Consider the following 15,813-nt stretch of genomic DNA (forward strand, 5'->3'; position numbering starts at 1 on the left):
CCCCCCCTCCAGTCTTTGCCTGTCTTGGGTTCCTCTCTCCGGCAAACCGTGGGGCTCTGATGACTTGTGCTGTTGTTCTCTGGGTCCTTCTGGGAACCCCTGCTGGATATGTGGCTGCTCGCCTCTACAAATGTAAGTGAGAAATAAACCGGTGGTTTTTTTTGTTGGAATTGGGTGAACAAATTCAGGTAGGCTTTACGTACTGTTTACTTGGACACAAAGAACACAAAGTCTCATTCATATAATAATATCAATCATACTGCTAATAAACACTGCAGCGCTTTTGTGGCTGTGGACTATCAGCAGTAAATGAGAACTGAAAATCCTTCTTTGTCTTTGGTTAATTATCAGCTTTCGGAGGAGAGAAGTGGAAGACCAACGTTCTGCTGACAGCCTTCCTCTGCCCTGGGTAAGACTGTTAGCGCTGGCTCAAACACCAGACATAGTAACATACACAACACCATGGTAGACGCTTACTGCATGACAAAAATACGACCACTTGATCCCACTCTGTCAATCATTTACTTCTTCATCTAACATCCTCTCTGTCTCTGCTCAGGGTGGTATTTGCAGATTTCTTTGTGATGAACTTGATCCTGTGGGGCGAAGGGTCTTCAGCAGCCATGCCATTTGGGACCCTGGTAGCCATATTGGCCCTTTGGTTCTGTATCTCAGTGCCACTGACCTTTATAGGAGCATACTTTGGCTTCAAGAAGGCAGTAAGTAAATAACAAAATTTACATCAATTCATACGTAATACATTCTGTATTTGTTGGTATACATTTCATGCCAGTGGTGGTTTGCAGAAAGAGTGTGCTGCTGTCACAATGTCATCAGTCAAGTACAGTAAGTGCTCAAATAATAAAATAACACTACAGCAATACTAATTGATTTGTTGGGTCCATAGTCCACCAATTAACGGAAATAACCAAGAATGTAAAGACGCTACACTGCAATTCACATTAAAAAAGTACATGTGTCATTTTTTAACAATTCTTCAATGCTGTATTTTTTCTCGCGCTCTCTCTCTCTCTCATTTAAGGGGATTGAGCACCCAGTGCGGACGAATCAGATTCCTCGTCAAATCCCAGAGCAGTCATTCTACACAAGGCCTTTCCCTGGGATCATCATGGGTGGAATTTTGCCTTTTGGATGTATTTTTATTCAGCTGTTCTTCATACTAAACTCCATCTGGTGAGAATGTATAAAAAGCTTATTACCTTAGAATGAGCCATTTCTATCTACATACAACACCTTACATGGAAGTTGGCATGTTGCGCCGCCATGTTTCTACAGTAGCCCAAACGGACAAACTGCTCTACAGAGTGCGTTTCGTCACTATGTTGAATACATACGAAGGAGAATAAGAAATAATGGTAGTAGTAGTAGTCAACTGGTTTATTAGAGGTATGAAAAGAAGATAAATGTGGACAAATGGAGGACCACACGGATTATTTAGCACAAGAGCTGTCAGAGTGTCGACCATTGTAGCTTCTACTGCTTGCTCTGAAAGGGAGGGGTGAGGCGGTGCATTCATGTTGTGTCGGAATAATCAGAACCTTTTTTTCCTCCTTAAAAAAAGAAGAGAAATAAAGTGTACACAGGGCAACAAATAGTATACAGAACTTTGATTTGTGCAAAATCATGTATTGCATGTGCATATTTTCCAAACATGTAATTTGGTATATGGTTATAATGGTTAGTTTGCTGTCCATGTAGAGTGAACTACATGTCTGCGTGTTGTTTAGATGCTCTGATAATACTAATCCAACACATCACTGTAATAGCGTCCATATTGATCCCACACTCTTACTCAAGAGCACATGAACGCACACTGAAGTCGGAAGAACAACTAAACAAATCAGGAAATGTCCGATGAGTGCATGAATACGCCGTGAGCAACTGGCTGCAATTCACGCCCCTCACCACTAGATGCCACTAAAACTTAAAGACTGAACTTTTAAGGTCAGCCCTGTTCAGTCAGAGCTGTGGGAAGTCTTTAGTGATGCGACTCACAATCTCTTAGAACCTCTTAAAGCTGAAACACATTCACCAGTATTAAAACTAGCCAGATATAAAAAGAAGCACAATTCTCTTATTTTGTGAAAACCCCAAATAAATGAATGAATTAAATAAATTAATTTGGCAGAACTAGAGATTATCAACATGTTAAATGAGTCTACATTTACCAAACATGGTGGCAGACTGACCAAACTACTGTAGTCTCGTCTGTAAGGCTCAGACATGTCTCTTCCTGTCATCCAGGTCCCACCAGATGTACTACATGTTTGGCTTCCTTTTCCTGGTCTTCATTATCCTGGTCATCACCTGCTCTGAGGCCACCATCCTGCTCTGCTACTTCCACCTATGTGCTGAGGTAAACAGCACACAGATCAATGCAAGACCTTTAACATTATCATCTTTATGCTTCAGGGATGATATTAATACTGACATTGTTGCATCAAAGTTGTTAACAGCAGCTGTTTTCTCCCAATATTCCTTATCTATTATGTTGACAAGTTTTAAACATAAAAGTACCGTCGCTGCTGATTGTGGGGTAGAGAAGGGTCAGGGTTCGATTTTTTTGAGAAGTGGTTGAATAACAGTTTGTTTGAAATAAGCAGGGACACAACCAGACATATTTATACAGAGATGCTGGTAAGATGTCAAGAGGGCTAGAGGAAGTTTTCATACATTTTGCAAGATGTTGGAGTGAGGCTGGAGGCAGGAGAAAAAATTCAGGTAAATTTGGCTGAGAGGAGATGGGGGAGAACGTGAGGGGAAGGTGTTTAATCTGATGTCGCTAATCTTACCAACAAAGAATGAAAGTCAGGTGTTGCCCTCCTCACTTGAAAAAAATCAGAACAGCAGGAGTAACGACACTATGAAATGTGTGAAAATAAAAGTTTGGGATTGTGCCAACAGTCAGGTTCTGGCATCCTTAACCCAATTATTTAAAATCAGTAGCCGTGTTTCCATCAACGCATTTTGAAGTATCGCATTAGATTTTGCGCTAAAGTTTTTACGCTCGCTTGAGGTGGCTTTTGCCTTTGTTGAAAAGAGTAAATGCGCTAAATTGGAGATGGAAACTTTTGCCAAATAAGTTCTGACTGGGGCTGGACGATATGGCCAAAAATGTTATCACAATAAAAAGTTTCATATCTTTCGATATCGGTAATTATCACGATAAGTATCAAATCGTTATTTCTTTTGAGTTTAAAGGCTGGATAAACACTTGATGCCAAACAGTGGATCACTTCACAAATCTGAGGTAGAACATTCAAAACAACTGATAAAATCTTTGTCAAAACATTTGCATGAGTAAAATTAAGTAAAAGCTTTTTTCAGTCCATGTTCCTCCAAAATAAACATCTTAATGCAAAAAATAAGTCCTAATTCAGTGGATTAAATCAAATATTTATTGAATATTTATTGAACATTTGTTATATTATTATTAGAAAAAAAAATATCGCGATAATTATTGTTATTGTTTTATTGTCCAGCCCTAGTTCTGACGTAGCAAACTTGTAACTCACGTCTGATCAGCTGTTTCCGCTGTTGGCGTCTTGCCGGATATTCCCATAACATGCGGAGACATGGTTGGTTGCAACTTGCCTGCTTGAAACACGTTTCTGAGGACCTCTCTCCATTTTTCTAAGATCAATGGCCATCAGTTCCATGCAGCTGGTTTTCTTTCTGGTTTGGAACCCATACGTCTTGTTTATTACAACCATGTGTAACGTCAACTACTGATGTAACTACACTTGCCGTAGCCTGGTTTGTTCGCGTCAAACCAGCTGATGGAAACACACATATTTCGCAATTACTACATTTCAAAAGTACACTTCACATTTGCATGACAATTAGATGGAAACATGGCTATTCAAGTTCTTTTAAATAAAAATAGTGAACTTGTAATTAGGTGGATTCCTACAAGCACTCGACTCTGACAGTCTTGCTTGACAGAGAGAAAATTGTCATTTACCCACAGGGAGCAACTGATCAAAGGAGCTGGTCTAGTTTTAATAGGGACCACTTGATCCAGTGCTGAAAGGCAGTGTTTACTAAGCAGCTGCACCAAGAGTCAACATCAAGCAGCAGAAAGTTGGTTAAGGATGCGAGAGCTAAAAACAGGTCGGCAGGGTAAGGAATCTAGATTAAAAGACTAATCAACTAAAATCCAGTTGTGATCAGTAATAAAAAGCTCCTGTGTAAATAAAAAATGTATATACAAACCAAGAGTAAAAGCAAAGTCCAGCGTATGTCCTCTGTTGTGTGGAGGGCTTGACACATATTCAGTGAGAGTTAAAGATATTAACAAAACTTGTGAAAGCTAGGCAGAACAGCATCAGTTAATTTACATCTTAGCTTAGTCAATGCATTTTATTATCAACTGAAACTCTTTCCTCAAGTCTGATCGCTCTGAGGGGGATTAGCTTAGTTATGAGAATTACAAATATCTGTTGGGCAAACAACAGGACAAGTATCTTAACAGTTTACTGGGCCATCTTGTTTAATACTTCAGTGATGTTGGAAGGGAAGACGTTCTCCAGGTTCTTTACAGAGATCTGTGTGTCGGTCCTGCTGGCGCTTTGCTCAGTTGGTTTTGTTAGCACCTCTCGTTAGCGCTGCTCTGTACCATCGCTTGCATTTAGGCTTGCTTGTATCCTTTGCCGCCATTCAATCCCAAGTGACAAGTAGTAGCCAATCACAGCACAGTAGGGTGGGACTTCACCAAAAGGCAGGAAAAAAATAACACGAATCAACCTCGAGTGGAGCGAATAAGACAAGTGACGAGAAGACTGCACTGACTGAGAAGATGGTGAGAAAGTGCATTTTCTGTATCAATACAGCGGAAAATGAGTAGTAAAACCTTTTAAAATATTCAGAATCGATATGCATCTAAAAATCCAGAGCTGTCTCAGTTTCACGGACTCTCCTCCTTCAGTATTTGTTGGTGCTGCAGACCTGCAGGGATCGTCGTGCCGCTGGCAACGTTGACCGTAGAGAACTCACCCATAGATTTAAAACACTGTGATCCACCATAGACACTCTGATATGGCTTGGATCATAGAACGAGCTGCAAGTCCATCGTTGACAAAAGGGAGAAAGAACAGAGCAACACACAGGACAGGTAGGACAAAAAGGGAAAGCCAGGAAACACGGCAGGCGCCATCAACAGGAGCTCCAACCTTTTAGGTCTAGGAGCAGGCGATTCAGACAGGAGATGTCTGCGATCAGAAAGGGCCTTTATTGGATTTTATTGAACCAAAGGATCTCTTGACATGTTTGTATTTGTTTGTAATTGATTTAGATTTAGTTCTGATTTCACTCATCAACATTGACCTGTAATTCATGTTTCTGCAAAGCAGGCTCTGTATGACAGGGGCCACTCGCTCGTTAACCCCTTTAGTGAGGGCCTAAATTTACAAAACTGAAAACTCAACTCTGGCGTTGTTCCTCCTCTTCACAGGACTACCATTGGCAGTGGCGTTCCTTCCTGACCAGTGGCTTCACTGCTGTCTATTTCCTGGTCTATGCCGTTCATTACTTCTTCTCGAAGCTGCAAATCACTGGACTGGCCAGCACCATCTTGTACTTTGGATACACCATGATCATGGTTCTCATCTTTTTCTTATTCACTGGTAGGTATATAAAAAAGTCAGGAGAGGTGATGGTTGATGTATTTTTCCATTCTGGATCATCATGGCTGTCATCTGTCTCATGCATTGTACTTATGCAATTTGTAGGTTAAAAGGAAAGTTCTCCCCAACCGTAGCCCTGCACCACTTAAACTCTCAACGTCCATGAGAAAAATACGTTAATCTCACTCACGTTAACAGTTTTGATGTTTTTGTGGTCACTTGGGTGCAGCGCAACAAGCTGTAAACACAACAGTGACATATAATCACCCTGAAGGTTATTTGGCAGCATGTCAGCAAAAGTTGCCCATCTAATAATCAATCTGTTGAAATCTCACTGACATCAACAACACAGAAAAAATATCTGGCTGTTAAGTTGCTAAATGCTGCACTCCCCACATGTTTCTCTCTCTGCTGTTGGGTTTATCTGAGCCTTTTCACTGAAAAACAAAACAAAAATACTAAAAAGTTCTGTAAAGCTGAGGAGAAGTGCAGATTTGGTAATAATATTCTGTGGGGTCATCACTTCAAACGACACCTTTCACTTTATACATAATCAACTGAGACGTTGTTGATATAAAAATATTGAGCACCTTTAACTTTTACCTCTGATGTAAATTCCTTATTCCAGGGTCCAGATGTATAAACAGTGTTTACGCACAAAAACCATGCATGTGCCCTACACATAAACTGGTGTTTATAAAGGAAGAACATGCAGTGAGAATGTGTGCGCCTTCAGACCAGCAAACACACAGCTTTCTAGAGCCGCTGAAGGTGATATGATAAGGAGGAGATTAAATATATACGGACGTAATCTAAAACAGTAAAATATTGTTAAAGTTGTTTGTTTCACTCATTGTCGTATAGTTTTTTCAATTTTTGCAAAACAATTTCAATCAAAGACACCTTTTATAAACTTTAAGTTTAATTACAATTATGTAAATTATGTATTTAGTATAAATATTTAAAAAATTGTGATGAATTGTATTATTTTTTAAATTCACATTTGAGCCATTATTTCCCTGTGTTAACGATCTTTTCTTTTTATTCTCAATTGTGAAGTCTGTTTCAATATGTGCGTTATAAAATGTATCGTTGATTCATCTTTCTCAAGTTTAATAATTACACCTGATCTCCACCGCTGTTGGAGAACCTCGCTGATGCAAGAGAGCCAAACTGCACTTCAATATGCAAATGCATGATTAAGAGCATTTCTGCATCCATTTATTGCGAGGTGTGGGAGTGGAAATGGGTCTTGTGCACGTGCATCCAGTTCCACAGTGATTTATAAAACAGTTGTGTGTACACAGTTTTAGCTGTGAGTGTTATGCATCTGGCCCCAGGTTAAAATAGGGGGAAACGTTGAGGCAAATTTCTTTGTTTTTGTTGTTCACTGAAGACATTAGGGTTTAAGATCAAAAGAAGAGTACGAGACAAGAGTTCAGAATTTCAGCTTTCATTTCCTGGTATTCACATCCAGATGTGTTAAACAACTCAGGACATACCACCCTCACCGTTGCAATACTTTTAGAAGGGACTGTATACAGTATATTATGGTGATTTTGTGCAGTGGGTGAAGAAAACCTTTATTTAGTGAAGCTGTAATTAAAATGTCTATTTTCTCTGTCCTCAGGTACTATCGGCTTCTTTGCCTGTTTCTGGTTTGTTACAAAGATCTACAGTGTGGTCAAAGTGGACTGAAGGATACAAAAGCACAACGGACTATACATGAGGTTACGTTCTCCCATCAACCTTTGGAGCATTCAGCACTGTCAAACTGAACGGAGAATTACAACCTGAACATTCACCTCCTCGTGCAGAGAGGCCTCCGGCCGACGAGAGCATGTGTACACTGGGTTGTAATTTTGTACATACAGTATCTATCTGCATATAATCTGAATGAAATGAATCATAACTGTACACGCCTCTTCCCAATATGTGACACACAGAAAGGTTAGTTTATACCATGCTACCTTCACAGAGTGCAGTGAGCTATTGGCGTTGGACTGTCCACAGACTGTGTCAGCGGTCCTGTCATGCATTTTAGGTTTGTTTCAAAATCCGTGCACACTGTTTGCAGATGTAGTTGAAAATTATAGTCCTACAAATAAAACTGTGAGGGTGTGCTTCTTGACGGCTACTTCCTCTCACTGGTTATATTAAATGTGTGCACAGGTGTGGAATATGCCGGTGTTACTATTTTAAATGTGATTTTTGTGCAACGCATCTCTGAAGAAGCTTTAGCAATCTGCAGTCGCACGTTGTGTCTAAAAAATGTGTCTACGTGCACATTTCTACACAGTTTATGTCTAAATGGGTCTATATGGCTGTTCCTTTCTAAAGGCTACTCCAACTGCAGCCGCTCCTTTTGTTTAAAATTTGAAGGTGACAACTTGTGAGTGCTTTGTCGTTCCCACTTTTCTCAAAGTATTGTGGAACAGTTTTCATTTCTGAGTTTCCGGGATGAACTGATGAAGTCTGACGTTTTGGGAGTCATAGTTTGACCGCTTCCACAGTGCAGGGCAATATGAACCTATTTCAGAGAAAGTATTACATTCTGATCTATCAGAAAGCCAGAAAGTCCAGTCTCACTTTGGCGCTAGCCTCTGATCCATTAAGGGCAACACACACCAGGGGCATGTTGATGTGTCAACTTGTCAGGATACATCCTTGTCCTGTTTCCCAGCAACTACTTGTGTTCTCGCTCCGAAAAAGCTGCAATGTTAACACACTCGCTCCTGAGAGAGCTTCTTCTCAGCCACTCATTTTGTCTGCATGATGTGTTCAGTGTGTGCTGAGAGCAAGAAATTTAATCATGCTCCAGTCAGCGTGCCATGCCATCACACAAAGCACACATAAATGCTTTGTGTGAGTCTTTAGTTTAGCTTAAGACTCATGGGAGCTGTAATTCTTCAGCTAGGGCCAACAAATCTTACCAGCAGGCAGTAGTTAAATACCCATTAGGCTTACATTTAGCGCAGAAAACATGAATATCATGTTGGCTCAGCTTTTTAAAAAGACTGATTAAAAAAAAAAATTAATAAATAAAAAACTTGCAAAAATACTAGGTTATCCCCAGGCTAGTGGTACACAAGTAGTGGAATCCTGTAGTAATTTCATTTCTCTCAATGACCTAGCAGATGATGCAAACTAAGGACTTGTATATTTTAAACAAGTGTTTTTTTTTGGTTACATGCATTTCTCTATACTGAGCTCATTTAAAAAATGCACGAATGCAACCAAAACACAAGGAAAACCATGTTTCCAAGATCTTTCACTCAGAACGCAATGACCAAAAAAAAATCTGTAGTGTTACAGCATGTATCACTGTTGTCTTAATTTTTTTGTTTTTCTTTTGTTGCATAAACCAATAAGACACCTCTTTCCTGCATGGGTTGTGCTACCTTACACTATGTTTCAGACATGAATCCGAAATGCTGCAGCATGCTTCAGTTAGCTTTATTTTCATAAACACAAGTAATTCCAGTAAGCAAGTAAAGCAAATATATGCTTTTATCCAAAGCGACTTACATTTGAGTTCGCACCTTATGTTCCCTCTTGCCTCATTCATCTAGGAATAAAATGAATTTTTAGTTTTAATTTTAATGTTTTGCGAATTTTATGTAGTAAATTGCATTCTAATTTACAATGATGTGTTATGTATGTAATAAATTTTAGTTTTCCCAAATATTACGTAAACCTGCAAAATGGACTGTAAATGCACAGATTTGGTGACAGTTGGTTTATTTGTAAAATTTGAAAGAGGTCGCTTTAATTAAGTGCATTTTGTGTTGAAGCAGTGAAAAATTAATTACACACTGACTGCAGTTGTGCTTTTGAAAAATGAACACAATATTGAGAAATGTGTGTAACCAAGTGTTAAAAACTAAACAAAAGCAAAAGCTGTTAATGAAGCTCAATACCAACTGGAGATTGAACAGCCAGAAATCTCATCACTTGGTCAAGTCATCGTCCCTCACAGCCCAACAGTGCACACCACGTTATTGCCAAATCAGGAATAAATACATCTCTTCACCTGTGAAAGTCATTTTTGTAAGAGCTGGACACCAGAAGACTAACTTGCATCTTTAGTGAGGACAGAGGTTTTTCAGCCAGCTGACTGACTGCTTATTATTTTCAGCTTATATAAATAGGTTGGTTTGTCCTTGTTCCCAGCTTTCTGTAGACCTGGTTTGTAAAGTAAATTGGTGGAACAGGCCATGTCATCAGAGGCTTTACCTTGACCTTTCCAACTTTATGGCGTTTGAAACATTTATTGTAAAGAACTTTTTCTAATCTGAAAAATGTAGAGTAGACTTTTTTTGTTACCATGGAAACATTCTGCTAATAATGTGTATTAAACTATGGTTTGTCAGTGTTTCAGTGTTAACCAAGTTGGTCTAATAATTAAATTGGATTTTTTTCTCTCTCATTTGAATTCTTCAGTCTTTCCTCTCTGCTCCCTTTGTCCTGTATTGTCTTGGAATACATCCTGATTAAATGTTAAAAGACATGACAAGGAAAGGACAACTGATCTCAGATTCTGATTTAAAGCCAACGTTTTCGTACTGCAGGATTAATGCACAGGTGGTGTTGCATGGCTTATTGAAATGGTCATGAGAGTGATGGTGTTTGGGAAGAAATTGATGTCTTTGATGTGGTTGTTTTGGCTCTGGAGTGTGTAACATTGAGACATTGGAATAGGATCTGTCCACAGTCATTAAAAGTCTGCGATGGCTGCACCTGCTGCCACACAACTAATATAAATGTCGATAACCCTCCTGCACTCATCTTAGTTTTTTAATAGTTAACAGTTAATACTTTATTTTCAAGGTTAAGGTTTCATATATTTGTCATTCTACAATTTAGAGCGTCCCAATGAAATTAAAGTCTTCCTTCACACTTCACACACAGAACATATATACTAGAATAACAATAAAAACAGTGTATACACTTATATATATTATACAAGGTAGTGGTTTGGTAATATATGGTGGAGTGGAGGAGTCTGAGGGAAGAAGCTGCTCTGAAGTCTGGTGAAACGGCAGCGGATACTTCTGTATGTCTTCCAATTAAAATCAATTGAAATAGCATGACACGATTTGATCCTACCAACCATAACAATATGGAGGACATAATACAACACCTCCTCCTGCCTTGATCTTGTGATAACAGGGGTTTTCCTAATTGCATGGCGTCAGATCTTCTACAAATTGTTAACACATCTCTTCGCTCATGTGCCTTCCTACGGGCCCTGAAAACTGCAGTCATCAAGCCACTCTTTAAAAAAGACTAATCTAGACACATCACCAATTATAGGCCCATATCAAACCACCCGTTTTTAAGAAGAGGTTACAGTCAGTCTGGCTCAGATAATGAAAATCAACAAAATATATAATTATGCAGACAACACAAAAATTTACACAGTCATATCACCAGGACTATAATCCCATACAAGCACTGAGCAAGTGCATTTAACAAGTCAACAATTGGATGCGCCAGTATTGCCTTCAATTAAACAAAGATAAAACTGAAGTCATTGTTTTTGAAACCAAAGAAGCACAATTAAGTCAGCACTCAGCTGTTGTAAACTAAGGACCAAGCCAGACATTTTAGAGCTTTTTTTATTTTCTGTAAAAGTTAACAAGAACTTGGCGCAGGAATTTTGGGAGCAACTCAGCTACAGCACCTGAGACGATGAAGAAGCTGTGTACCTGAGTATCCGTGAAACTACAATAAATCTTAATTGAACGTTACGAAGCAAACTGTAGAGCCGTTCTGACGTACGTTAGCTAGCTGTCACCGCCCTACATCAGTATAAGCTACATTAGCTTTTTATCATGCAGACGACATCTGAATGTAGTCTGGCCTGACAGGCTTCATCACATAAACATTTATTGTTGTTTTGTATCTTTACGTGGAGTTTAAATTGGAGTCTGTGTTGTGCTGGGAGCCGGTTTGTTTTGTGGTGTTAGTTGACTGCATTTCATTAGCTGTGGTGTTGTTGCTGTACTCTGAGAGAGGCTCGGGAGCACACATGTAGAATCCGACCCGTACCTTCACATGTAAAAGCAGAATAGTGGCTGTTCCAAGCAACAGTGAACACAGGTGTTGTTCATTTCTAAGTGAGGCCACAGCCCACTGACAGAAAAGGCAGTAAAAATGTGATCTATTAATAAGTGATTTTATTGACAAAATACATATAGTCCCTTTAAGAAATACAGCCTTTTCTGAGCTTTCTCTGCCGCATGAGCACAGCAAATTATTTAGAAGCTGGACTCACTCACTTGTTCACTATAAAAGATTTTATTAAGAAAGTTTCTTTTTACTGTCATGGTTTAGCTGGAGAGGAGAAACTAAAACATCAGGTAACGTATTGATGTTTCTTTAGTGAAGAGGAGGATTTAGATGGTTGAATCAGAATCTGTAATGTCAGTGTTGACCACCGACATTAATCCTGGAACTTACTCATTCCTTCCGATAACAACACAAAAGATTGCCAGCAGCACAACAAATAAAGCTTAACAGAATTCCCCCCACTATTTTCAGAATTATTTTTCTCTGTCCCTTTTTTACATTGTTCCTCTTACAAACCAATCAGCTGACTCAGAGACTATAATTAGTGGTCCATGCTGCACGATCATTGGCTGGAGTAGAGAGTCTGATATTAGAACTAATGATATGTTCTCTTTGTAAAGATGAGGGATATCTGGGATTATAAGGTCAAAATACTGACCTCTTCAACAGGGCCACGCCAAACTATGGCTGAACCCCTATATAAGACCATAGGCAGCCATTTCCAGCAAACAAGCTCAAACACTCAGGATCGCTTTCACACTTTTTGGATTGGACTTCACTGATGCACAATGTCTGCTGGTGTCCAAGTTGGAGCAAGATCCAACAGAAGAGATCGTCAGGACTTGCTAACATGTGCTAACATTCCAGACTGTGGCAGAAGTGGACTGAATCTGATGATGTTCATGTGAATCTAGAACAGAGACTGAGGAAGATATTCCTCTTTGGTGTTGATATATACAGTAGGTCATGATGAAAGATGATACTGCAGCAGGTGACAACAAAAGGCCTCTTCTAACAAGACGTGTCTTCAGCCACAATGGCGTTTATTACAGGTCAGTGTATACCAAGGGCGTCACTTTGTGTAGAAAAGTGATGGGGACATAGTGGCTCAGATTAGTGGTGTGAAGAGACACTTAGCTCGCGAGACAGTACAATACACGATATTAGGTTCACAAGAACGAGACAAAGATATCCTTCAACAGTGTTTTAAAGATATCCTCAATGCCGAGCTATATGAGCGGGGAAAAGCAGGAAATTTTGATCTTTAAACACTTCATTTCCTGCATTCTGATGAAAGTTTCTGCACTAATTTATGGTGGAAACGTATTTATTTATGTAAAAGGAAACACAAAATTCAGGTGGTACTTGACATTTCAAAATATATAAATATAACAGAATATAAGTCAGTGCAGATCTCAGACATTCTGTACTGCTTTCAGATCTGTTTCAGAACTTTTCTCATGTAATATCATCCCTGCTGAGGCAACACATCTGTAGGCATGATTTAGTATTCCCTCCTCTTTTGTCATGTTCAAAGGGAGAGAACGGAAAACTTGGCCAAACAAATACTATCAAGAGTTGTTAAAGTTACCGATTGGTGCATGCTCGTGTTTGGGTCATTTTACAGTAGCTTCTTTTTTTTAGCTTAAGTTACTTTTTTTGGACAATGCACATTTGTTTCTTCTATGTTTTATTTGCATTGCATGTTATCTGAATGTGCAAATAAACCTTTTTAAAGGCCTTTTCATTTGTTACTAACTGCAAGCTATATTTCTGAACGTTTAACAAATTATGCTTTAAAAAAGTGGTGGGGACATGTCCCCAGCGTCCCCAGTGTAAATGACCCCTACGGTCGATACAGACACAAAAGTCAGAATAAGTCTGTCACTCCTGGGAAGGCAAGAGAGAAATCATATGGCTGTGACAAGTGTGCTGAACAGGATAGTCCTGACTGTACGTGTCGTATAATTCCTTGTTTTCACGAATTGACAAAAGAATCTTTGCAAGAGACAGACGAAGCTCTTCAAAGTCTTTATTGAACAACAGACTTGAGTTAGTCTGCAGTCGTTGATACAGGCAGTCAGATCTTTTATACACGTAGTGTGATTAAACTGACCCGCCCCTGTCTTTCTGTCCATCACACCCTCTAGATCATTTATTAACCAACTTTGGACATTTGGACACAATGTTGCAATGATGCCAAGCTCATTGGAAGCAAAGCTCTCACCAATTGTCTCACCAAAAGCGGTCAGTGCTTGGGAGCCCAAGTGGGCATGGTTGATAGATACTGGGAAAGCAAGTACCTTCCTGTCACTGCTGTTAGGCCACTTAGCCTAGATGATGAAGATGAGTGCTGTGAACTTGCTGAAGGAAGCCGGAGCGTTCGCAGTTACAGCAATGATACTGCATGAATACCAAGCCTGCAGATGTTGCTGGTGAACGACTTAACCTGTTGAAGTCACCCCATGCCAGACCTGTCCCTGAAAGAAAAACAAATCCTGTCCTGTCACTTGAAAAAAGTGGACCCGAGAGAGGCAGCCAAAGCCAGACAAGACACTGATGAAAACTAGCTTTCCCAACCCAGTTTGTGTCAGTTCCCACCCTACTGTGCTGTGATTGGCTAGTACTCATTGCTTTGACGTGCTCTTGTGATTGGATACTAGCTGTGAGCGCAATAGGATGATAGAGATCCTTGGTGCTCCCTCGCCTGTGACCTCTTGCAGTTGGTTTTTATTACAAAATAGTAATTAGTTTATTTACCATACTGACACTAACACTTCTGAGGATCATACATTAAGATAATAAGCATAGCCTTTTCCCGAGATTAAATAAATGTTACTTTACTGAAATGCTTTTATTATCTTATGCAGTTTTGCAAGATTAAGGTTTTATAATGATTACACTAATAGCAGCTTACATTAATATCTGTAGATTTGTATTGAGATCTTTATCGCACGCATCATTGTTTCATGTCTGATGCACTTAACTGGTTGGTCTTTGCTTTTAAATGCATTTACTTTAACTATCCTTTTTACTTAAAACAGCATTTAGTTCCAGTTAGATCACACACTGAACACCTTTTTCTTACTGTGCCTAGAATTTCTAATGAAATTTGGAGACATATTTCTAAGTTTTAAGGACTGGAATAATTTGCCTAACTCACTCAGAATGATGGCTTCTTGTCATGAGTTTGTTTTGTGTCATTTCGATTGGTTGTTTCATTTATTATCTTAACTATTATTTATGTTTATTTTTTTTGTTTAAATGTCTGTTCATTTCCATGCTTGTGTGTCTGAGGACCCTCTTGCAAACAAGATGGTGCATCTCAGGGGGTTTATCCTCAAATCAAATCAGCACCCTTTGCTTTATCTACAAAGGATGAACATATACCTCTTATTTAGGGACGCACAGCTTGTTGTGGTAATCTGAAGATCACAAGGCAGACACAGATGGAACTTGGTATGTTGGTTGTCTGAAAAAGTTACACATTGTTTTGTCTGAGATTAGAAGCAGTTTTATTATTGTACATAATTGAACCAAAGTAGATTTTATGTGTCTTTTTTGACACTGATTAACAGGAAAAGTGAAAACAGATCTCACAAAGTGATCTTGATAAATTGCACATGTAGAATGCTGGTCCAATCGGGTTCCAGTTAGCACCAGGCGTAGCTCATTTATGCTTCTCTATAGACCAGGCAAACCCTCAGGCTGCAACACAATGCCCCCTTATCTATGTGGGGAGTTCTTTTGAGCTGCTTTTGTTTCTGTTATTTGTATGCCTAGGTGTTCCGTATGAGGCTGAGAGAGTTAACCAATTGTTTCACCTTGACTGTAGAAGATAGTGGCCCTCCCCCTAACTAGTTCTTACCCCCTTTTTATATTTTTGGCTGAAGCTCCTCCTGACATTGTTTTATGTTTTTGTAAACATAATTGATCCCATACATTGTTTTTAGTAATGCTAAGGTCTTAACTATTCATAACATTGGAAACCTTCACTTCCTGGGTATTGTATGGGTTAAAATAACGGTTGCATCTATCTTTTTAATAATCACTGGTTTAAGCTAAAATCAGTCGTTGTCTGGATTGAAGGCAG

The 15,813-nt window shown here is 39.2% G+C and overlaps 1 protein-coding gene across 1 annotated transcript in view; it reads left to right on the plus strand.

Annotated features, from left to right (window-relative positions):
- The window catches only part of tm9sf2 (transmembrane 9 superfamily member 2), a 19,567-nt gene extending 11,785 nt beyond the window's left edge, over window positions 1–7,782 (plus strand). The window contains exons 11-17 of the mRNA XM_046070559.1: window positions 13–132; window positions 352–409; window positions 560–719; window positions 1,043–1,194; window positions 2,266–2,377; window positions 5,474–5,645; window positions 7,276–7,782. Of these exons, the coding sequence (XP_045926515.1) occupies window positions 13–132; window positions 352–409; window positions 560–719; window positions 1,043–1,194; window positions 2,266–2,377; window positions 5,474–5,645; window positions 7,276–7,343 (842 nt within the window). The 3' untranslated portion in view covers window positions 7,344–7,782. The remainder of the gene's footprint in view (window positions 1–12; window positions 133–351; window positions 410–559; window positions 720–1,042; window positions 1,195–2,265; window positions 2,378–5,473; window positions 5,646–7,275) is intronic.
- The last annotated feature ends 8,031 nt before the right edge of the window (window positions 7,783–15,813 follow it).

The sequence above is a fragment of the Micropterus dolomieu genome, linkage group LG15 (genome assembly GCF_021292245.1).
Source record: "Micropterus dolomieu isolate WLL.071019.BEF.003 ecotype Adirondacks linkage group LG15, ASM2129224v1, whole genome shotgun sequence".
In the NCBI taxonomy this organism is placed as follows: domain Eukaryota; kingdom Metazoa; phylum Chordata; class Actinopteri; order Centrarchiformes; family Centrarchidae; genus Micropterus; species Micropterus dolomieu.